Raw genomic sequence first — 24,032 nt, 5'->3', positions numbered from 1 at the left:
AGACCCTTCAAACAAGACTGGAACATTCCATTATTTACACTGCAGGGGGAGGGGTGCTAATATTGTTGCACTTGTCTTAAACTTGCCTATTAAAAACAAACAAACAAACAAACAAACAAAAAAAAAATAACCAAAAGGTGCACAGTTTCATGTTTTAATGCTGGAAATATGGACAATAATCTGGAGAAATGAAAGCAAATGAGTCAAAGCAATATAATTTTAACGGAAACAAACACAAAACAGGAATATGCGAATAACATGTGAGGCCTGTATGTATATATATATATTAAGTTGAATGGGCAGCAGACTAGACTGAACTGCTTGTAGTAAGCAAATGACGTAAAATCAGAGACTACATGAGAGTCGGAGGACTTTATCTACATCAACATGCAGCTTTTTGATTTTAGACCCTTTATTATTGTCTGTTTTTGCTGAAGGTTTTCTGTTGTTCCGGTCGGTTGCCATGGATAAAGTTTTACGCCGGACAACAGGAAGTATGAAAAGCGTCTCTGGCTGTCCATTCGCCAATATTTATCCAGAAGATGGAGGTATATTTGGGGCAGCGTCTCTCTGTGCATGCCCAGCTGCTCTGCCCGACGGATATTTCGACCCGTTTGTCCACGGTGTCCTGAGATATGAGGAGTGACATATTGCTAATCACCGTAACACAAGAGGCCATGTTTGTCGGTTACATGAGGACAATGGAAAGAAGAGGAATTTGTTATCAGGTTTGAAATGTATTGTATGTTGATTTGCTGATCATAACATTCAAAACATGTAGTTCCTTATTAAAACTTTCCCCTTTGTTTACGTAGTTAATTAGAACTGCGCCTCGGCTCCCTGTATATAATAGTGCGACTCTGCGGGGAAGATGGGCGGGGCCTATGGACCAAGAGAGGAGAGAATGGGCGGGGCGTGTTAGCCCAGCGCGTTCCGATGACCCCGCCCACTTTTTCACAACTAATGACGTAAGAGGCCATTCAACAACCTTCTGTCCAGCTGCTCAGTAGTCTTTGGCTGATTGTGCTCCACTATTTCTTTTCTCAGTGTAAAATTCCAAGCACACTTGACCAAGAGGACAGGACAGTGCTGCCTACCATCCCAGCACCATCTCAAGGTATTTAGTAACATCAGTTTTGCCTCATTCTCTTTTTGTTTTGTTTATAACTCATTTGCATGTTTCAGTACAGGTGTACCTCTGCAGAGAATAACTGACAAGGTGGGTTTGTTATACAGTAAGTGAAGTATATTAATACTATTTGGACACATTTCAATGTCTTTTTTGAAACATAATGTAATTGCGATGTGTTATTTCATCAAAGGTTTTGCTCCAGAGTAGCCATGTAGTGCATACAAGTACTAAACCATGTACATACAAATACAAGCGAATGCATTATTATTTATATTTTGTCCTCGCAGGATTTCTTAATCACGTGCTTAACACGACAAATTGAGTATCTACACATATCTAAAGGATTGACTGCACTAAAGGTATCAGGTACCGATAGTTTTCTCTAAGGTGTTGTGAATTTTATATTATTGCAAGTGAAGAAACTTTTTATCCTTTTCAGTTGCTTTGAGCATAAAATGTAGGAAAGCATCTCATGCTCTAACCTTGCATTAAAAATTTTTCCAGAAAGATCCATCAGCCAGGAGTGTCGATTTGGTGCATGAGCCAGCCATCTGCTGTGACGGCCCAGGATCTGCCAATGTGTAAGTAGATACAGAGATCTTTTTTTAACCCACCAGAGACGCTCCCAGTCTGATGACGTGCACCTTTTGTTATGGGTTCGAGTGTGGAGTGTTCTGAAATATTAGGCTCATTTGCTGCCAGCAACTTGCAGTGGAGGATGCCTATTCACTTCCATTTGTCCAGTTAACAGAGATCTTTAGTTCTAGGCTTTTGATTCTGCATCTTGCCTTTAAATCTCAAAAAGTCATTTTGATGCGTATTAACTAAATAAATAAGTGCACCATTGCTTCTGACAGGGCTTGGCATTGGGGATTGTAGGTGTCAACAAAATCCTTCCTTAACCTGTAGTTGAACTGCATGTAGCTCATTATCCTGCAACATTAAACCCTTGCTTTCTGCACTACTGGGCTCTGATGTCAAGTCTGATGAGTTCCTGTCTGTTGAGCAGAAGTAGCTTCAGGACAGAGATATTTTCTATTTTTTTTGTCTCATGGAGGACCCCCCCCCCCTCAATGAATGACATTTATTATCTCCTACAGTCTGAGACATCATCATAACAACAAGCTAAGGATGCTGACACACAGGTGGAAGAGGCTTGGTCTCCAAGATCCTGTCAGTAGTAGTAACAGGAATGACCACACACCTGAGCAAAACCAAAGAACGAACCAACTTGCACTGAAAACGGACTCTTTACTTAAAATCATCCCCATGAAGGCCAGCCAAGCCGCAGTTCAAAGAGAAAACGAGGAAATAAATCGTGTAAGTTCGAACAGTTCTGAAGTTGGACTTTCAGAAGGGAAAGTAAATGACAAACACTCATCGTCTAAGACATCAGGATCATCAGAGTGCCACACTGACAGTGACCTTTCAGATCAAGAGCAGGAAAGCATTGATATGTCAAAGTGGGCAGCAGCCATGGACCTGGACTTGAAACCAGAGCCTTTTGATGAAGACCTGGACCATCATTCCACAGAAACAGCATTTTACCCAGAGGTCCTTCCTGCTTCACTCAAAGTCCTGGACTCCACTCAGAATCTGTCCTCTGAGATTCAGCAAAGTCTTTTTGTGACCGATCCTTGCCTTGCTCCTGTAATAGCACGCCTGACCGAGTTAGAAAGGCTTCAGGCTGCTACCGTGCAGAAAGAGCGAGCAAAGCTAGCGCGATCCCGACCAACTACCGCTACCACAAGAAACGGCAATCGTTCGAGAAAAAGCGACCTTCCAGGATGCAACACGGGGGTTTCAATGGATGTTATGTGTAGTTTTAACAAGCTCATGATTTGTCCCAAATCTTCATGCAAATGCAGACATCATACTTGCTCTTCAACAAAACCAGACCAAGGAAGCAGGAACAAGTTGCCACATCCCCCTTTACCTAAACGTCCTGACCGTATGTCAGGCAAATGCAAAAAAGCTGAAACTGTGCTCTCAAATTTCTCTGTTAGTATGAAGGTCCAACAAAAACCGACAGTGCTAAACAGGACCAAGAGTCCAAAGACACAGAAAGGCTCAACTTCGGCCAAAAAGGCAACAGTTCCCAACAGGAAAACTTAATCCTGGTATTCATCAGTGGTGGATGTTTTGTCATTTAGTAATTGCAGTGCTGCAAGACTTTAATTATATCAGAACATACGTTCGTATAATTATGGTCAGAAGTGTTTATTGCTCAAAATATAAGCAAAACATTGGGTGGAAAAAGACCACAGGAGTATTACAGTTTTTTTTTTTTCTTTATTTACTCATGGTTTTTATATATATATATTTGTCATTATACACTGTACATCTGTTAAATGAATATGAATGCAGTATTTGAACAGTTCATTTGAAAAGTCCTCATGTCTGCGAATAAGTGAAGAGACGATGGGCTTCTTTTAAAAGGGATTTCAGCAAAAGGGTGGGCGACTACTCAGGTTATCCTCTTTGTAGGCCTGTCTAGTGATCAGAACAGGAAATGTTGACTTACCCTAAAATAAAGACAAATTCAGGTTAGTGTTGAGGATCGTGCGTAAAGACACGGCTCAGTGAAAAAAGAAGGGTATTACCTGGCAGTTGGTCAATTTGGCTATACCACCAATTTATTACAATGTTTCAGAAAACAAGAAAGGACTTCCTATAAATGTAATACAACTGAAGTGAAACTATGAGAGACTCTCTGCAGGTGGCATGGGCTGGCTGTTTGGAGGTGTTTATTCCAGATTTTGTGATGCTCTTTAATCAAAAGCCTACACAGTTCCCCAGAAATCTCCATTACTTATTTCTTTCCAGCCAAGTGGTGCGACACTTTATAACATAACTCTACCTGCAGAACTATGGCTCAGACAGTGATTAATGGCTGACAAATGAAGACTGATAAGCAAAATGAGGTGTCATTTGGTGTAAAAGTGTTGCGTAAAGGAAAAACTAGTAAAGATCACTCTCTAAAGCAAAAACCTTTGGTTAGATGTGAGTCCCTTTAAGAGTCTTCTCTAACGGACAGCACCTAAAATACAGAGAACAAATGAACCAGTATCTCTTTTTTTCCCCCAGTGTGGTTAACAGTCATTCACCAACGTCAGTACAATCTGAAGCGATGCATAAAACATCAGTCTGTTCACTTAACTGACTTGTTTAAAGGCTAAATGTATTCTAGCTTCCACTTTGATAACACAATATATACTACATGCTATAAAGTACACAAAAATGTTAACGATTCAAGCAATACCACTATGAGTCTTTGAGTTGACTTTTCATGAACATCTGGTAAAGAGCTTATAACATCATTAGGGGTAATCTGTGAGAAAATGTGTTGCGCAATCATCAGCTCCCTTGAATTTTTACCGTTAATACCCATTACACACGGACACAAAGATATTTTGCTGATCCTCATTCATAATCATTTATATAAAAATTCAAATTAGATTGGTTTGAGACTTGGAATAATCCAAAGCCCAAAACTAGAGCCCATGTTTACTATGAACTTTAGCAGAGCTAAAATGATGAATAGCAAAATGTCTATTTTCACACTATAATCAGTTATATGCATTCACACTGCTTAAAGATGAAAAAAAAAAAATAAGACTGTAGGCAAATACTGAGTAGTGTGAAGGGGATGTATGAAAGGTCTGGGAAAGCACAAACTCAAGAGCAAAGCAGAAATTTCAACACCCTCCATTTCAGTTAGACTGGTCATTTCTGTCTATGCTATGTTGGAGCTACACATGCCTTTAAGAGTGACCTGGGCAAGGGGTCTTGTGGAGGTCTTGTCTCTTTGAGAGCAGAGGCAGGCTGGAGGATGGTGCACAGAGAAGAGCCTCCTTTGGCTGGAGAATATAATCTCTCTCTCGCTCTCTCAGCAACCACAAGGGAACAGTGGGAGAAACATCACAAACAGCAGTTAGTGTCAGTGAAACTTACGAAATGTATAGTGTATGGTATCTAAAACCATGATTACCTGCCACTGGGTGCACACAAAAACAGACCGGGAGGTCTATGACCATATTTTTCTTACTTTTTCCTCCACATCAAGCATTTTCTTTATTTTAGACTGGTATATTTTATTTTAGACTTGTAACACACAATTATAAATGTACAATTATGCAAACTAATTTTTTTTTTTTTAACATGCAGAACGAGGTATGGATATTATACAAGTCGAATGAGCTAGCTCTGGGTCTTAATTAGAACAATAAAGCAATATGAAGTAAAGAATCAATTACCGCTCAAAACAAGCAGATTCATAGAGCAGATGAGGAATATCCCTGTATCAAAAGACAACACGATCACGTCAGAACAAAGGAACACAGGCAGGAGTACACAATAAAAGCTCATACAAGTGCACAGCAATTTTTTTTTTTTTTTGAACACATGCACTCCTTGCGAGAACATTAGGTAGAACAAATGCGTATCCACTGAGAGTCACAGACATTGCTTTTGAACAATACATTACTGTCAGAGGCAGTACACTGAAGGCGCCCGTTCAATTCAAATATTTCAGACCCCCCCCACCCCCAATTTCCCTTACCCTTAACAGCGATAGTGACTGCCTTGGAATTCCTTTCTCCGACTTGTTTATGCAAGAACTTTTTTTTTTTTTTAAGGATTTAACTTTGGCTCTGTGGAAGGGCGACTGGTTTAGACCATTCCTCGGTTCTACATGCAAAAGATGCCAGAAAATGAGCATTTTGTTTTGTTTTGATGGACATTCAGCCAAAATGTATAATAGAGGAACCGTATACTGGCAGTTCTGGCCGGCTGAGCTTACCTTCAGTGTACTGATAGAGGAACACAACCTGCCTTTACAGAGGAGGCCTTCCCTGCAGACAGGCTCAGGTAGGGCTCAAGAGCTCCAATTTCAGCAGACGCACACCTACAGGCCCATGCACCAGTGGGCGCTGTCGCTCTAGCACCTGAGGGAGATGCGGATATAGACGGCATTTATCCTGAACTCACATCATCACGTACAGTGTTAGGGGAGGGCTCAGACTATTCAAACACCAGTACATATACATATATATAGATGGTTATTTTTTTTTTGTTGCTGCTTTCAAGTTGTATCAATTATAGCATGAACATAAAAGAAAATAAGATTTAACCTAGTGTTCACCTAGTGAAGCACCCCAAATAAAATTCGGCGGGGGGGGGGCCTCTTTTATCAGGGGATCATAAATTTAAAACTGAAAGCAAAGATAATAATGTGCATTCAGAAAGCACAAAACAAAACAAAACATTTTAACTTTACTTAGACATTAAAATGTCTCTTCATCTATTCAGTCATGCCTGCAGACAGATACAAAACCGTCACTTTGTTGTCAGTTGTCAGACTTTTCAAGGACTTGGTGCTGTGTATCCTCAGAAGTGTGGGTATGAGAGTTACATCCGCTCCTGGACGTAGGGATGCTGCAGGGCCTGGTTGATGCTGATCCGCTTGGCTGGGTCGAGCACCAGAATCTGATCCAGCAGGTCTTTGAGCTGAACCACCTTCTTCCGCTGGTCCTCTGGCAGTCTCTGACGACCAACCATGTCGTTGAGTAGGTCCTTAGTGGGGTTGATGCTGCTCATGACGGTCACTTTCTCCTAGAGAGCAGGATAAAAACAAAGGCCAAAAAGAGAGATAGAGAAAACATAACATGAAAGAGAGGTAGTAGGACGAAGAGTGACACACTGAGAAACAGCAAGTGAAACACGATTCTGTAAGTGTTTCACAATTGATCACGACAGAACAAACAAGTGGAAATAAATATAAAATAATGCTTACCCGTTCTGTAACTTTATCTACCTCGGTATACAAGAAGTTCAAGTTTTGATCAAAGTGTTGGTCCTTGAACAAGCCTTTCCTGATCATCTGTGAACATTTTAACAATATTTACTCTGTTCTGATATTAACCAACTGGTGAATTAGTCTTTTATTTGCAAACACGCTGATAAGAGATTTAACATGATGGGACATAATAGGCTGATAATGCAATATCTGTATTCAAAAAAAAAAATCCAGCACATTACCTTGTTGGGCATTTTCCCTTTAAGGTCCATAGCAAGTTTCAGCATGTGGTTGTTGGTTTTTCCAGGGAAGAGGATTTTCCCCGTGTACAGCTCGTACAGCGTGCAACCCACAGACCACATGTCGATTCCATAATCATATGGCTTTCCGATGACTGCCAGAGAAAATAAGCAGTCATTTTAAATCCAGATAAACCACCAGAAACAAAACTTATACAGTCACCTGAAAAAACAAACTACACCCGATAGAAATGATGGGGTTTTCCTGACATTTTTGGACAAGCAAACATATGATCCTCTTCGAAACAGTGTCTATTAATAAAGGTGATGCACTATCAAATGACACATAAAATTGACATTTTGTAGTAATTTTCACAATTTAAATTAACAAAAAAAAAAACACCCCCCAAAACAGATCAGTCACATGGAAAAAGTAAGTACACCCCTACATTTATCACACCTTCAAATCAATGAAATTTTGACCAGGAGTTCAAGATTGGTGCCAGTGATTAGAACCTGCTTATGGAGTGCAGGTGGAAGCGGTCTTATTTATACCCCTCTCATATCTAGTGTCTGGTGTCCCCTTTGCTATTGAGGTGCGTGGTGTAATCATGCCAAGATCTAAAGAGTTTTGTAAGGCCTTCTGAAAAAAAAGGTTGTGGATGCCTAGGGATGGTGTCTGGCAAGGGATTTAAAAAGATCTCAAAATTATTTGAAATACATCATTTCACTGTAAGAAAAATCTACAAATGGCACATATTTCAAAAGTCTGCCAATTTTTCCAGGACTAGCCGTCCCAACAAAAAAATTAATAAAAATTCTTTGCAAGATTACAGTTTGCCAATGAGCATATAGGCAAAGACCAAACCTTTTGGAATAATGTGTTCTGGACAGATGAATCAAAGATAGAGTTGTTCGGCCACAGTAACAGCAGACATGTTTGGCGCAGACCAAAGACAGCTTTTCATTAGAAGCACCTCATACCACCTGTGAAGCACGGTGGTGGTAATGTTATGGTTTGGGGTTGCTTCGCTGCCTCAGGGACTGGACAGTTTGCGTTCATTGATTCAACTATGAATTCTGCATCACATCAAAGAGTGCTTGAAGATAACGTGAGGCCATCTGTCCGAAAGTTGAAGTTGAATAGGCGGTTTCAGAGATGATCAAATGATGAATGCTTGTCCAAATATATCAAAAAAGCCGACAATTTCTATGGGGTGTACTTATTTTTCCACACGACTGTAGATTAAAAAGCTCCATACACTTAAAAGTAAAAACAGTTTAAGAATTCTTAAGCACTATGTGAAATACAGTATACATTTTCACTGAGAGATTTTACATGATTAACTGAATTTAAGAATATGGAAGATGCACATGTAATCTATTATTCACACTGAAGCCTACTTGGATAACCTATGGCTAGTACTGTGCTTCTTCATGCAGAACTATATTTTTAATACAGGTCATTACTGCCTACACAGGGACAGACTCACCGATCTCAGGTGCTCTGTAGAACCGGCTGACCAAGTACGGTGTGATGTCATTCTCAGCTATGTGGGATGCGGAGCCAAAGTCACAGAGCTTCAGTATGGTCTTAGACTCGTTCACCTGATGGAAGAAAATGCAATTGAGAAATAAAATGAGACCGGACACGGAGACTTGATGTCGGGTTGCACGGTCACACTGTTCCTGAACCTCACCAAGATGTTGTCGGGTTTGATGTCAGCATGAAGGATGTTGCAGCGCTTGAGGAGTTTGAGGGCCAGGAAGAGCTGCTGGCTGTACGAGCGCACTGCCTTGATGTGGAGCCCCACATCTTTACCATACTTCTTCAGGACCTCCCGCAGGTTCATACTAGAACCGGATCATACGTTTAGGCAACATTTATTCACTACTGGGAAACAAAAAGCCATCGCTCTTCCAAATTTCTTAAAGGCTTACCTTTTCTGTCAAACTTTTTTAAAGAATTATTGCTTACCATATATCGTCATAAATTGTCTGCCTTATTTGTTTGTTGGAAAATCAGTTGCTGCCAGTATGATAGATACGTTATGAGGATGGGTAAACAAACAAACAAAAACAATACTGCCGACATTGATCTCACCTGAGTGGCTCGAACACCAAACACAGGTGCTGCTTGTGGTAGAAGTGCCTGAACAGACGCACACAATGGAATTTATCATCGGGGTCTGCATCATTCAGCTTCTTCAGGAACTCCAGCTCTTTGAGGCCTGTCTTCTGCCTACAAGAACACAACTTGTTTTCTTTAAAACTATCAAAGCATGAGCATGCCTATGTGGAAATATGGCAACAACATAAAAACGTGAACACATTTGCATTATAGTCCATTGACGACACATTCGGTACAAATAGATTTTTAACATCGCGGTTTGTCGGCATTATGTAATGTCATTTCACGACCCTGAGTGATCATGACATTTAGTATATGCCAAGAGGAGGGAAAAAAAATATTAACGCGTTATGTGTATGTTTGAGCAATTTACAACGACGCATCTTCCTTACATGAGCTCATTGTTGCGTATGATTTTCACAGCAACTTCTTGACCGGCTCGGGCCAGATCCCTCGCACGGATGACGTTACTGAACACACCCTGCCCGGTGTAGCCGTAAACATCGTATCGTTTGTCCAACATCTCACCGATGTTCACCCCTGGACACAAGAGGGAAATGAAAAGACACGATTATTCATCAGAGCGGTAGAACATGCAGGAAACTGAGAGGAGACTCGAGCGTACTTTAAACGTCACTTACGATAATAACCCTCGGCATCTGTCCAGTTGTCCCTGAGACTGGGGTTCTCCTTAAAGTCCTTCCCGATGCCTGCTGCACACAGCCTTGCATTCTAAAAGGAAAATCGGCAAAAACATTCAGATTGAGACCAAGAGCATCAGTACTCATTTAGACACACCCACTTTACAAAGCTTGCACATGAGATGCAGAAAGGTTGATAATTTGTGATATATATTTTATGTAGTTATTCTATTGTCCGTATTAGAGTCACCCCTAAACTTTATAAAATGGTTTTAGATTGTTTAAAGAATTTAACCGTTTGAGTTAAATGGTCGTGTCAGCTGTGTGCCAATGAAACATCCAGTGCTCCCCTGTGTGTTTTTGTCCCACTGCAAGCCACATCACAGTAAACAACAGAGTCTCACTAGAACACTGTTCCTGCGGTCGTACTGTGAAGAGTTCAGCTTACCTGCACAGCAAAAAGCCAATAAGGGAGAGACAAGATCTTGTGCAGGACTATGCAATTCTACCTGTGCAGATCTCCTTACACAGACGACTTTATTTAAGCGCTCAAGCATGGAAAGCCTTGAACCCATGGCAGTGCAAAACCATTTCCTGCCTACTTACGTCAAAGTGTGCAGCAAACATGTCATCTGACTCCGTAAACATGTCAGGAGCCAGCTGCTTCTTTTGATTACTTCCTGAGAAGGGAAAAACAAAACAAAACAACAAAAGATGATTTTCAAGTTCAACTAAGGAAAAGATCCAACTAGAGAAATTATTTAATTAGCATCATTCATCTAAAGTAACACAGAAATGTTCCTAGTGAATGTTATCTATGATCATCGGCAATGGAAAATAGGCTAGCCGACAGGATGTTATTGATTGTATACTGGGACACATTGAAGATTCAAACTCTTTCTGTTAGGACGTAACCATGACAACAGTTACAGATGCTGATTTTGGTCTAAGCCGTTATTTAAGCTTCGCTATCGATTGTTCGCCATCATTGTTTTGGTGTCATTAAACCAAAGTGATAATTAATGACAGATTTATGCAGAAATAAATTATTTACAGACTACAGAGCACTTTGACTTCAGTAGCTTTATCCCGGTGAGGGAAGGTTTTTTTTTTTTTTTTTTTTAAGCTGGCAGGTAAGCATGGCATAATCAAGATAACGTGGCATTAGTTGGCATTATATCAGAAAATAATTCATGAAAAGGACACGTAGAACACCATGATCGAAAACAACATGCATTTCTTCCATCAACTGTGTCATTCTCTGATATCTTCTACTACTTAATAAAAATGTACCATCTTTTTCCTGGGTGAGCAGATTTTGTTTTGCCTTAATGTTGGCCTCAAAGGTGTCCAGGTTCTCTTGCTCGTAAGCCTTTACATCAGCTGCAACTCGCTCTAGAACATCATCCGGAGAGGGCGAGCGGCTGTGGGAGCTACTCTGAGGACTGCCAGGCTCGGACTTACTGTTGTCCTCATTCGATCCCTTATATTTCTGTATAGGACATAAACATGGACAGAGGATTTACAGTAATGAATAGCTAATTTTACTGCAGATGAATGGTTTTTCAGTGTTCTGAACTGCAGTCAGACTTCAGAGCTTGGCTAATGTAGGTCTGGACTGCTAAATCATAAAAATCACGATCTCTGAATGGTGAGCAGCAGATGGGCTTTTAGAATGCAAAACAGCATGAACATTAAAATTACTTTGCACTCCTCAGCACCATTTTTCTCATAGGGTGGGGTTTCAGACCCCCAGTTTTTGCACACTTCATGGTGTGTTATAGATTTCATTTAAAATGGAGGCAAATAGCCTTTTAAGCAGCAGTCTACACATAATAACCCAGAATTGACATAGTAAAAATTAAAAATGTTTACTTAAAAAAATTAAAAATTCATTTAGAAGTATTCAGCCACTTTATAATGGGACCATGGCAGCAATTACAGCGTTGAGTCTTCTTGGGTAAGTCTCTACAAGCTTTGCACACTTGGATTTGAGCAGGTTCTCCCATTCTTTCCGGCAAATCGTGATAGGAAGTATTTTATGGGGTTCAAAATCTGGGCCATCCTAGGACATTGAGAGACTTGTCCTGAAGCCACTCTAAGGAGTGCTCTATATTTGGCTGCATTCATCCTTCCCTCAAGTCTCCCAATCTCTGCTACTGAGAAGCACCCCCATAGCATGATGCTGCCATCACCATGCTTTACAATAGGGACTGTACTACCTGCGGCACTTGGAGTTCAGCCCAAAGAGCTAAATTTTTGTCTCATCAGAGCAGGGAATCTTTCCTTGTGCTCACAGAGTACTTAAAGTGTTTTCCCTATGCCATTAACTCAGGAGTGGCTTCCATCCATCTCCTCAACCAAAAAGGATTGATTGATGGAGGATTTCTGAGATGGTTGGTTCCCTCATCTCTGCATAGGACTTCTGAAGCCCAGTTAGAGTGGCCACTAACTCCACTCTAACTGGGCTGAGTGGTCAACTCCCTGTCCAATGCCTTTTTACCCCAATCTCTGAGAAGAGTCCTAGTGGTTCCAAACTTTTTCCATTTCATAATGATGGAGTCCACTGTGCTCCTGGGAATATTCAGCTTAGAGATGGTTTTACACCCTTCCCCAGATCTACATCTCAGCACAATTTGATCATGGATATCTACGAAGAGTTCCTTGAACTTCATGGCTTGTTCATTTCTGAGAAGCACTGAGAATTGTACACCTTATATACACACACACACACACACACACACACACACACACACACACAGGTGTGTGCCTTTCTGAATCATGTCCAGTCAGCTTAAAATGTCAATTATAGACTCCAGTCACGTTCTACAGACATCTCAAGATAATCGGAATCAAAACATGATGCACCTAGGCTCATATTTTTTTTTTAATGAATTGCTTGATCATTATAAATTATTGTGTGTAGATTAATGGCAAAAAAAAAAAAAATTATGTAATCCATTTTAAATGAACTCAAAATGTGCAAACAGTAAAGGGGCCAGAATACTTTCTGAACCCAGTGAATGTTGATTTTTTTTTTTTTTATAAATCAAACATAGTATATTTATTCTGCTTTTACTTATCCAGAACACCGTGTACATACAAAACAACTGTTATAATGTAAGGTTAAATATGAAAATGAAATTACATTTTATTCTATATATACACAAATTTGAGATATGGAATGTTATAAGGCTTATAGTAAAATCATACATTCAGAAAATGGAGGTCACTTCCTGTTTCTATTTTAAGACCTATAATGTAGATCTCTTCACAAAAACCAATAACAACAGACAGGGCCAGTTATATGGCTGGCAAAAATCTGACCTGCACAATTGCCAAACGCTGGAGTCTCCTCTGCTCGATCAGCGCTTCCTCATCCTCTTCATCCACATCAAAATCCTCCAAACTATATACAGACATAATCCAGAACCGTAATTATTCTTCAGAGATTTAGTCCAAAGTAACCAAAACAATAATATTAAATGGTAATCCAAAATGTCTAAACACTGACATGCCTAACAGACAAAACTCTTGTCCACTTACACTTCTTCGTCCGATTCATCTTGCTCAGCTTTCATGCCTTCAGAAAGACTGCCCTTAAACTTATCGTCCTTCTCTCTGCTTCTCCTCCTCCGTTCCAGAGATCCCGAACGTGCCGGCTGCCTGCGGCCCAGCCTGCCCCGCTCCAAAGACCTAAAGCAACACCAGTGCAAACAAAACAATTACTCCAGATTTAAACTGTTCAGGGAACTCTCGGTCCCTGGGTTAAAAACGATTATGCTATAGGTAAATGGCGAGACAGTGGGCGCGCACCTCCGTCTGGGAAGAGGAGATCTGCTGGTGCGTCTCCTGGGGGAACGGCTCGGCCTCCCTCTGTAGCTCAGAGAAGGATTCGGCCCACTGTAACTGGTTGCATCATCACGGGACCGCATCCTATAGGGAACACAGACACATTGAGTGAGGGAAGAACAATACAAAGTGAAGAAAAATAGGTCAAAATGCCTAGCCACAATTATGGCATTTTAACTATGCCCATGCAGCATAACTCAGATATTGGAGTGATTCATATGGACCTTACAACAGGATCGTAAGAGCAGAAAGATTTGTAGCCCAGCACCTCTTTACTGTTCACTATAAATGTTTCTTGTATACATTTCTTACTTGTGTTTCGTTGCTGTCCGTATGAGGTCAAATAAAACCAGTCTAAATTCTTTACACACGATACCTTAAAGTAAAACCTCGGCTCTTTCGACAGTCATTTGCCAATATAATTGTGCATACCATGATCATGATATTAAAATATATTATACAGTAATGATATATCAGGATGCTATAGGGCCTATGCCCGTTAGTACTAACGTTGCTGATGAAATACGATCCAACATGATAAGAATAGCAGTACAGACCTATTTTTAAAAGGGAAACAACAGTTTGAACAAACATAAATAAGAAGAACACCTGTCCGATTCGAACCTGACGGGTGAGAGTCTCTGACGGTCGGATTCTCTCCGTCTTCTATCGACGGAGCGAGATCGTTCCCTTCTGGCTGGAGATCTGTTGTGGGTGGCGCCGCGGCAGTTGGGAGGCTGTGGAGGGGAATGACGTTCCCTACTCCTGCGAGAAGATCTGTCCCGTACTGGACTGTGGATGTGCCGTCTGTGCGGAGATCTGTTCTCCTTGCCTGATGAGACCTCTTTACAAGGAGATTTGGCTGTTGTCTTGTCCTTGTCCCGCTTGCGGTCAGGCTCGGGTAATCTACCATGTCCGTCTTTTGATCTGGAGCGGCTTGCCTTCTCTGGTGATTTGGGATGCTCGGTACTTCTGGTCCCGGGCTGTCGAAATGTAGACGGAGGGTCTCTTTTACTTCCGGGTTCTGTCTCTGCAGACAACGAACGGGGATCCTTGCGTGTGTTATTCTGTTTTCTGGATATCGCAGGAGATCTGGACTTTGGACGTCCATCTCTGGTCTGCGGAACGTTATGGGATGGCCTCGGCTCTAAAGATGGGCATGGACCTTGAGTTCTGTCCTTGTTATCGGAATCGGACTCGGTTCTACTCTTTCTTCGATCCGATTTATGTTGGCCAATTGCCTTCTCTTCAGACTTGCTTCTGCTATGCCGCCAAGGACCCGATCTTTCATCATCCACGGAACTGTGCTGACTTTGTTCTGCGTCGTTAGCAACCAGTTGGCGTTCTTGTTCCCCAGCCTTATAAAGCTGATCTAGAGTCTCCCTCTGCTCACCGCCGTTACACATCCGCTCCTTCCCGTCCAGATCCTCTTCCGAGCCGGAATTATATCCCTGCAGTATCAGTCCCATTCCTGAGTGCACCCTTCCCTCCATCAGCTCATTATCGAGCTCTGCTTGGATCAGCGCCCTTTGCTTTTCTAAATCCTCCAGAGCTGCCAGGTCGTCTAATCTGGTCCTCTTCAGTGACACTATTTCATCTGTGTCCTCGATGTCCCCGGCCTCCACCCTGGAGGAATCTCTGTGTCTGCGCTTTTTATGCTTGTGTCTGTGCTTGTGTCTGTGTTCCTTCTCCGCCACTGATGAATGTTTGTGTTTTTTGTGCTTGCTGTGATGTTTGTGTTTCTTTCGCTTGGGTTTCTCCACGCTGTCACTGTCCTTACATGTCCCGAGTCTATTCTCTTCCTCTTCACCTGATGCATTTCCACTTCTATCAGAAATGGGCGGGAGATATGTATATGTTATACATAAATAAATAAATAAACAAACAAATGACGTGTATAAGCATAACTTTTCACGATATTCAACACGTACACAAAATAACTAAAAATTAAGCACATATCTTATTTTACACTGCAAACATATTCAATTATTTGTTTTATACTATATATTAAACTAACTTGTTTTAATCTTTTAATAAGTATTCCGTTATGTACTTGCTGGCTACTTAACACTGGACCAATGTTTTTGAGCTAGCTAGCTAGCTAGCTATTGAACATTATGCTTAGCTAATATCGTGTTATTAAACATATTACATTATACAACACAAACAAACCAACTTGTAGTTTAAAACTAAGTTTTAATAACCTCTCTTTAATTTTGAACTGGGAAGCTTATTTAAAAAAATATTTTAAAAGAGACAACAGTTGTGTCTGATTTCCCGCTAGCAAACCGAGCTAAACTAGCTGCTTAGCTTAGCAGTTAGCTAGCCAGATTGTAATCCTATATATCATTCACACAACAACTTCAACTATGTGCTAAATATAGCCTAAGAGTAATAAATGAAGCATTTTATTTGCCAAATATATTTCACAAGTAAAACAAATACAAACAAAAGCTCCCTTACGCGAAATGGTTTACAGCGTCGCTAATCATGGTTTCCATCTTTAGCGGTAGCAATTTAAGCTAAACGAAACTAGCGAGGTTCATTGCGCGCATGCGCAGTCCGTGAGGCCAGTGTGACGGTAGGGACCGTCTAAAATATTGGAAATCATTCCGAAAAGCCAGCATAGTTTCTATTAGTGAAATCTCGACGTTTATATAAGACAAGGGAACGTGATTTACATGTAAGAGAAGTGTAGACATTTTGGGGTTTTACTTTGCGAAAAGTTTGCTCGAGATGAAAATGTTGTTTTTTTAAAAATAAATAAATAAATAAATAATATATTTTTACGTTTGATCTTTCTCAGAGCATTTTGCACTGATCCCTAAACAACAATGCTAGCTGGTCAGCTAGTCACATATCCAGCGTTATTTTTCATTCTGTAGTGTAGTATCATAAAACAACACAGACCACCTATTCTGTTCTAATCAGTTGCGTTAAAGCGAAAGAAATACAAAGAACTGAAGTTAGGAAACAGGTGAGGTGAAGTTAATGAAAGCTACTTACTGTGAAATAAATGTTTATTTAATTGAGACTGTCCCACGTGCACTATACACAGTATAGTGTTTTTGTAACCACGTAAACAAACATCAGACCTTGTAACAGCGTTACTATACATGCAGGAAGAGCAATAGTATAATTGAATATATCTTAAACATGAAAGTGTAAAAACTCAACTCACAACTCGAGTAGGGTTTGAGATGTGTACCATGTTGAATAGTGTAGGAATTATTATGTAGCCTTAGTCTCTGATCTCTAGCCACCTTTCTTCCCTTATGTCTTACCAATATGTTTGTGTGTGTGTGTGTGTGTGTGTGTGTGTGTGTGTTTCTTTTATGTCAGTAGTCCATAGTATGGCTGGGATTAAAGATGCATATCAGCTCATAGACCCTGTAACGCTGAGACTTGGAGAAGAGAGCGTCACATCCAACCTTTATTCCATGTCTGCCAAGGGCATTGAAGCCCGTTTGTCCAATTTGGTGGAGGCCTTCTTGGTTGAGGTGTTCCGCTGCAGAGTGTGCCAATTCACCAGCAGTCTGAAGGGTAGGATCTGCAGTCACATCACCGAGAGCCATTCTTCACCACCATTATCATCACCACCATGCCGCCACCTCTCCTGCCTGGAGAAGGAGGATGAGGAGAGCTTGACTGAGCTCGACCAGAACGCCTCTCCTTATGATCTCCATTCTGGCTCCAAAAATGGCGAGGATCACATGGACATGGACCGCATGTTCCTGCTCCCAATGTATGGCATGCTGCAGAACATCAGCCCGCCGCCATGCGATATCAACTTGAGCGCCAACTCTGACAGCAACCTTCATGTGGCCCAGACGTGTGAGGTGAGTCCAAAGTCAGAGTTTTATAGAGCAGCAGCTCGAGAAACAGAAAACGTAGACGTATAAAAATGACAGCATATGCTTTAATTTGATGCGCTTGGTACATTTTGTCAAGGTGAGCACTTTGTTTGACGAAGACAGACACTGCGAAGAGGAGGACGTTTTTCAGCTGGAGGATTCCAGCCACAGACTCCAAGGGCCCCTTTCTGCTGAAATCGCCTGTGCTGAGGATGAAGAAATGGCGCAGTCTGCTCATTTAATGACCCTCGGCTTGTGCAGAATCTCTAGCGCCAAATGTCCCTCTCAGCCTGCCACCCTTTCTGTGCCCCCTGGTGGACAGGACGTCTCGGAGACTTTCCTGGAAGACAAACAACCCCTTCTGACCACGCCTGAAATACAAAAGCAGGCTGAAGAGGAAATGGGTCTTTCTTGTGTTTTCTGTCAGGCCGTCTTGGCCAACCATAGGCTGCTAGAGGTGCACCTGAAGTGCCACGATGGTGAGCAGGGCTTCAAATGCCCGCGCTGTGGCCGAGCAGCGGCAGACTGGGCCGATATGGAGTGCCACTGGAGGAGCCATGCTAGAAAGAAGAGGTCTAAACACCACAAGTGTTCTTTTTGTCCCAGGACGTTCAGGAGATCAGACTTGTGTGAAGCTCACCAGAAGAGGCATAACCGAGCTCGGACTAAGCCCGCTTCTCTGACACAGTGCTCCCTGTGCTTCGAGTGGTGCCGCCCAGGGCAGGAGTGGGAGATGCACCAGCGCTGCCACATACAGGGAGGGTTTAAGTGCTTGCACTGCGATTTCACAGGTAAGCCGATATAACGTAAGTTCATTCATTACATGTTCAGGGCCAGAGGCCTGTTTCACGACGCCGGTTTCAGGTAAGTTTGAGTGTAGTTTGAGCAAACTGTGCTTTTTACGGTCTCAACAACTTGGACCAATCAGCTGCGAGCAGAGTGATCTAAATCCGATGCATCAAAGTGAACCCTTTAGTGGTTGTAGAAGTGGCTTCACCGTTTGTGGAGCTCGGAGCGCAAATAATAAAGGGACTTCGAAGGGAAAGAACTTTTAAGGACAGACACAATCCCCTTGCTTTTCCCAATGACCATCTGTACGAAAGATGTGGATTTTCGGCAGACGGTATAGTTCATCTCTGCCGGCTTCTTGAGACGCTCTTACCGTACCGCAAACTCTATGTGTTGCTTCTATTGTTTTGCGGTTCTGTTCGAGGGATGCTTCTTTTCACCTGGTGAAAAATGTTAACTAACCCGGGTTAGATTTTTTTCATTTTTATTTTTCCCAACTCAAAACTTGACGAAACAGGCCTCAGGGTGGTTTTACATGACTAATTTGTTAGACATAAGTTTCTGACCCAAGTTGAAGTATTCATACTTGCACGTAACGAGAGCACGACCTCGCATGAACCACAGCAGAATTTCCTGAATTACACAGTGACGAAAGGGCGGAAAACAACGAGAGTTCCATGTTTCACTCTTCTGAAGTATTTCTAAAGAAGAGGGAAAGTACTGGATGCAAAAAGGGGGAAAATTGTTTTGTTTACACTTTATTGTTTACACTTCAGAGGCACTTTGAGCAGTAGTGCTCTGATTGACACACCTCTCAGCCAACCAATCGGCGTTGCTGCTGATACATGTCTATATGAAAATGTGTAAATAGAATGTGCATAAATGTAAAACCCCGTGTTCCCTCTCCCTCTGTGTTTTCTTTTTGCTGGGGAGAGGCGGAGCTTAGCCTGCCTAACTGGTTTCCTCCAATGTGTGTGTGTGTGTGTGTGTGTGTGTGTGTGTGTGTGTGTGTGTGTGGGTGGGAGGAGGGGGGTCACATGATAGGGGAGGCTTGGGGGGGGGGGGGGGGGGGTGGCTTTAGTTAGAGAAGGTTGAGAAGGTCTGCTGTGTTCCATTCGTATTAAAGTGACAGAAATGACACCAAGGCATATTGCTACTACACAGCTTTATGTAAGCGGTGCCAGGTGACATGATGAGAAGATCAAGAACATTTATATACTATTTGTTCGTATCACATGCCAATCCTGTCTCTCAGAAAAAGCTTGGAAGAAGACGTACAAGCACGTCCTCAATCAGCACGCGCAGGGTGATGGCGATTCACACCACAACCTCTCCTACAACTTGTACGTATCTCCTCGTATGTATTTCCTGCCAGCCAATGGTGTTACACACTAGCACTTCAGATTATACTAATATACTTCAGATGATACCAGAATTTCATGCCGTGTTCGTTTGTCATTCACACACAGATCATCCGTGAAGTTTGATTCGCAGTTGTCAAACAGTTACTCCAAATGCCTCGGAGATGTGCAGGCGGAGTCGTGGAGACATGTGACCAAGATGAGCGTGAAGCACGAGGTGGTGAGAAAGAAGAAAAGCGACAAGGACAAAAGGGAGTGTATAATATCCACCGAGCAGGAGACTAGTGTGGGATTAAAGACTTTCACTAAACGGAAAGACTTCTGCTGCACGCTTTGTGATAAGTACGTTCTACTGATACTCTTTCCAGTTTCCAAATTTCCTGTACCCTGTTATATGTAGAACTCTTCAGAGGGCTGAAGTACAGAGATTTAGACTACGTTAATAACTATTGCATCTTATATTGGCATATATATTGGTTGCCAGTCGTGTACCATTCAATTCCTGACTTAAACTTTTCATTGAGTCGGGTTTAGACTTAGAGGTGTAAATAGACCAGAAAGATAATAATAACAATAATAATTTTTTTTTTCTCCAGCAATGTGCTGTATCTGCCTATAATGTTTAATTGGACTAAGAACTGTCTGTCTTTTTAGTAAAGATGATATAGAGATGATGATTAACATTACAGGACGTATACAATCAGTCGTGAGCCTTTTATATTTTGAACAATTCTTGTTGACAGAAAATTTTCCACCAAGCTGACCATGCGGCGTCACATGGATATTCATCAGGGGGAGAAGCCTTTTAAGTGCCCTGCCTGCAACTACAGCACCAGACTGAAAGCCTCACTCATTCAGCATATGCGTGTCCACACAGGTTCAGCACATTTATTACTTTGGTAGCATATACAGGTGCATCTCAAAAAAATTGAATATCATGGAAGAGTTCATTTTTTCCGTAATTTGATAAAAAAAAAAAGTATGAATCACTGGTTTACTGACCGTGGTGTTACTGCGCCTGATTGGCCAGCCGACCCGAACCCCATAGAGAATCTATGAGACACCAGACCCGACAATACAGACGAGCTGAAGACCGCTATCAAAGCGTCCTGGGCTTCCAGAACACCTCAGCAGTGCCACAGGCTGATCGCCTCCACGCCACGCCGCGTTCACGCAGTCATTCATACAAAAGGATTAAAACCCCGACCGAGTATCGGTGCATAAATGAACACACTTTCCACAAGGTCGACATTTCTGTATTATAAATTCTATATTCGAATATTTGGAGATACTGGATGTGTGATTTCCGTGAGCCGTCATCATCGAGATTAAAACAAACACGGGCTTGAAATATTTCACTTTATGTGTAACGAATCTACGATATATGAAAGTTCCACTTTTTGAATTAAATAACACTGTCGAAAAACATTTCCACGATATTCAAATTTTTTGAGATACACCCGTACACTCGTCTTACAGTTTAAATCAAGTATATGGCATACAAACGGTTTGTCAGTGCAATCTTAAGTATCGCATTCCTAAACATGCGGTGGCCTGGGAAAACCCTCCATGCGATGACGGGCTGATATTTACGACTATATTGAAAAAGGTTGAACGCTACACGTTTTCCTGAACTGAAGTATGTTTCTATTTGATATGCATCTCAACCACATGAAAAGATTTCATTCAGGCTGTGGTGCAGCAGCTTTGAGGACAATCTGACTACGTTTACACGGGCAGCAGTGATGTAATCATTGACCTTATTCTCAATAAGACAGTATTCCGATTAAGGTGTTTACATGAGTCGCCTTTAGAATACTCCTTTCATGTTCAGGTTTTACGTGTTCTAGAACGTAGACATTTAATACATGACGGTGCTGTTGTTTTGTTCCTATCATGCTGTGATTAAACTAAAGCCATGGCAAATTTGAAGTTATTGCTACAGTGTGAAAGAAAGCTGTCCGGCCTAATGTTCGAGGGTTTTGGTTGCCATGACACCTGACTTATCCTATAGGTTTCGTCTAAACCCTTTCAGGTGAAAAAGCGTTTTCTTGCTTGCTGTAGGTGAAAAGCCTTACAAGTGTCCCCAGTGTTCGTATGCCTCCATCGACAGGAGCTCTCTGAGGCGACACTCACGGACACACACTCAGGAAAAGCCCTACCGCTGCCAGTACTGTCCGTACAGCTGGTAAACACACACGCATACACGCTCCATCACCCCATGAACCATTAAAAACTAACTACAATACAACTAACCATGGGCAGGGACAGTTAGTGTATACGATGTAAAGAATATAAAGAACATGTTTCAAATCCCTAGATAATCCCTAGATAAGTGACTGTTTAATGTCTAGACACTCATTCAGCCATATATATGTGTATATATATATATATATATATATATATAATGTGTGTGTGTAACTGACAACTGCATCTCATGTTGTGATTATTGCAGCATCCAAAAGAAAAGCTTGGACCTCCACTCACGTCGGCATCACACCGGAGAGTCATTCCCCTGCCCGCTGTGCCAATACTCAACACCGGACCGGCAACTGCTGCTACGACACACACGCAAACACCACACCTCTGAGAACTCTTCTATACTCGGGCCGAGGAGCACACCGTCTTCTAAAAGAACTCGAACCTCCAAATGACACCGACAATAACACAAAGATCAGTCTGAATAAGCGAGATAGGAAAAATTGCCTTAATTTACTTCACCAATGACAGAAATGTAAGAAAGCACTTGTCTCTGTATCTGGGTGGAATATAATATCAAGTGAAGCCACTTGATGCTGATACTAATAGTATAGTGCGCCGGAATGCCCACCACACACCGGCTGTTAGTGGAGAGGAGCGAGTGATGTAGCTAATTCAGGGATGGAGATTATTAGGGGGCCATTATAGATAAGGGTCAATGGGGGAATTTCGCCAGGACACCGGGGTTATACCCCTACTCTTTTATGATAAGGGTACAGGGATTTTTAAGAGACTCAGGATCACGGTTTAACGTCTCATCTGAAAGACATTGCTTGTTTTGACAGTATAGTGTCGTCACTATACTGGAACATTAGGCCCCACATAGACCAGAGTGTGAGCGCCCCCTGCTGGCCTCACTAATACCACTTCCAGCAGCAACCTTAGTTTTCCCCAGGAGGCCTCCAATCCAGGTACTGTCCAGACTCAACCCTGCTTAGCTTCAGTGGGAACCCAGGTGAGAACTGAATAGAGATATGGCTCTGTCATATATGGTTCTGCTATGGATCAGTTGAAATCCACAAAAGTCAAAAAGTCAAGTTTTGTGTGTTATTATTTAAAATAAATCGCTTATTAAATTCCTTATTTGTCATTTAAATCGGTTGTTATTGCGAAAGGAAATAATCATTCGGGACTATCCGTAAAAGACTCGAGCGTAAGTAAAGTCATCGCTTCTCACAGTTTTTACATTATATTCCTGAAAATAACAATAAACAACAGTGCGAAACGATATTCGATACAGCTGTTCTCATCTGCGAGCCAGTTTATCAAAAAATATTTTGCTGATTAATTCACACAAACACTGGGACTGTGAAAATACTTTTCTGCAGCCTTACAGACCACTAATAAAATATTTTCTGTTATATTTTTGTTGCAACCGAGGTTTTATAATGTGATCGATGTGAAATATATAAATATATATATATATCATTGCACTTTTATAAATTTGAAGTTGAATTAGTTTTCAATAATCAATCGTACAATGGAAGTAAAATAATTTCTATTTTGAGAAACATCCTGCTTTGCTGTCCTTATTTGTTTATTTATTTATCTGTTTATTTTATTGTTTTGGAGCTGAACAGTTAGCTCATTGTGCTTAGTGGGCTACAGAATATAATTTTCAGTACACCCACAAACATTATGGGATATTGAATATTGAATGCTTAAATTTAGTGGCCTAAAAGTCTCTTCCATAGAGTGAAATCCCACAGCTAGTACAAAGTAAGTGTAACCAACACGGTGTCTTAAAGAACCCATGTTTCCCATAGACACGGAGGGGAATGTTGGAATACTTCCAAGCTGAAGTCGACCGAGATTTACACTATACAACTTACAGGGTGGTACAGTGTGTGTTCTAACAAACAGTGCTGGTTATTTCCTTCACAAATCTATTTCGTTTACTAAAATGCGCTTTTAAGCAGAACTGAGAAAACGTTTTCTTCTCTGAAAGGTGCTTCAAATTAGCGTGACGTGGACTTG

General features: G+C 41.4%; 3 protein-coding genes across 9 annotated transcripts; 2 read left to right on the top strand and 1 right to left on the bottom strand.

Annotated features, from left to right (window-relative positions):
* Positions 1 to 2: 2 nt before the first annotated feature.
* On the top strand, positions 3 to 5,342 carry LOC108267398 (uncharacterized). 2 transcript variants are annotated; one of them, XM_017471436.3, is made up of 7 exons: positions 3 to 728; positions 816 to 968; positions 1,048 to 1,117; positions 1,191 to 1,219; positions 1,420 to 1,491; positions 1,637 to 1,713; positions 2,233 to 5,342. In XM_017471436.3, the coding sequence occupies exons 1-7, from the start codon at positions 636 to 638 to the stop codon at positions 3,245 to 3,247; spliced, it is 1,509 nt and encodes a 502-aa protein (XP_017326925.1). In that variant the 5' UTR covers positions 3 to 635; the 3' UTR covers positions 3,248 to 5,342. The 2 variants fall into 2 exon arrangements, with proteins under 2 accessions (XP_017326925.1, XP_047012581.1); XM_047156625.2 differs by lacking the exon at positions 3 to 728 and having other exon boundaries at positions 740 to 968.
* prpf4ba (pre-mRNA processing factor 4Ba) lies at positions 3,439 to 16,392 on the bottom strand. 5 transcript variants are annotated; one of them, XM_017471433.3, is made up of 17 exons: positions 16,256 to 16,392; positions 14,402 to 15,619; positions 13,757 to 13,876; positions 13,487 to 13,636; positions 13,268 to 13,349; positions 11,234 to 11,432; positions 10,547 to 10,620; positions 9,941 to 10,031; positions 9,692 to 9,839; positions 9,273 to 9,410; positions 8,869 to 9,022; positions 8,662 to 8,776; positions 7,172 to 7,323; positions 6,927 to 7,013; positions 5,694 to 6,745; positions 4,124 to 5,430; positions 3,439 to 3,657 (listed from the first exon to the last, which is right to left on the bottom strand). In XM_017471433.3, exons 1-15 carry the CDS (start codon positions 16,291 to 16,293, stop codon positions 6,542 to 6,544), a joined length of 2,970 nt encoding a protein of 989 aa, XP_017326922.1. In that variant the 5' UTR covers positions 16,294 to 16,392; the 3' UTR covers positions 3,439 to 3,657; positions 4,124 to 5,430; positions 5,694 to 6,541. The 5 variants fall into 5 exon arrangements, with proteins under 5 accessions (XP_017326922.1, XP_017326921.1, XP_047012576.1 ...); XM_017471432.3 differs by having other exon boundaries at positions 3,439 to 5,430; positions 5,694 to 5,821; positions 5,934 to 6,745; XM_047156620.2 differs by having other exon boundaries at positions 3,439 to 5,430.
* Positions 16,393 to 16,610: 218 nt separating this feature from the next.
* Positions 16,611 to 23,568, top strand: si:dkey-154p10.3 (zinc finger protein ZFP2). 2 transcript variants are annotated; one of them, XM_047156622.2, is made up of 8 exons: positions 16,611 to 16,769; positions 17,135 to 17,631; positions 17,744 to 18,437; positions 19,691 to 19,778; positions 19,905 to 20,138; positions 20,540 to 20,673; positions 21,861 to 21,984; positions 22,252 to 23,568. In XM_047156622.2, exons 2-8 carry the CDS (start codon positions 17,146 to 17,148, stop codon positions 22,448 to 22,450), a joined length of 1,959 nt encoding a protein of 652 aa, XP_047012578.1. In that variant the 5' UTR covers positions 16,611 to 16,769; positions 17,135 to 17,145; the 3' UTR covers positions 22,451 to 23,568. The 2 variants fall into 2 exon arrangements, with proteins under 2 accessions (XP_047012578.1, XP_047012579.1); XM_047156623.2 differs by having other exon boundaries at positions 16,619 to 16,769; positions 17,138 to 17,631.
* The last annotated feature ends 464 nt before the right edge of the window (positions 23,569 to 24,032 follow it).

Source organism: Ictalurus punctatus, chromosome 7, assembly GCF_001660625.3.
Source record: "Ictalurus punctatus breed USDA103 chromosome 7, Coco_2.0, whole genome shotgun sequence".
Taxonomy (NCBI): domain Eukaryota; kingdom Metazoa; phylum Chordata; class Actinopteri; order Siluriformes; family Ictaluridae; genus Ictalurus; species Ictalurus punctatus.
Note: the sequence above shows the minus strand (reverse complement) of the source record. Positions and strands in the feature narration are given on the sequence as shown.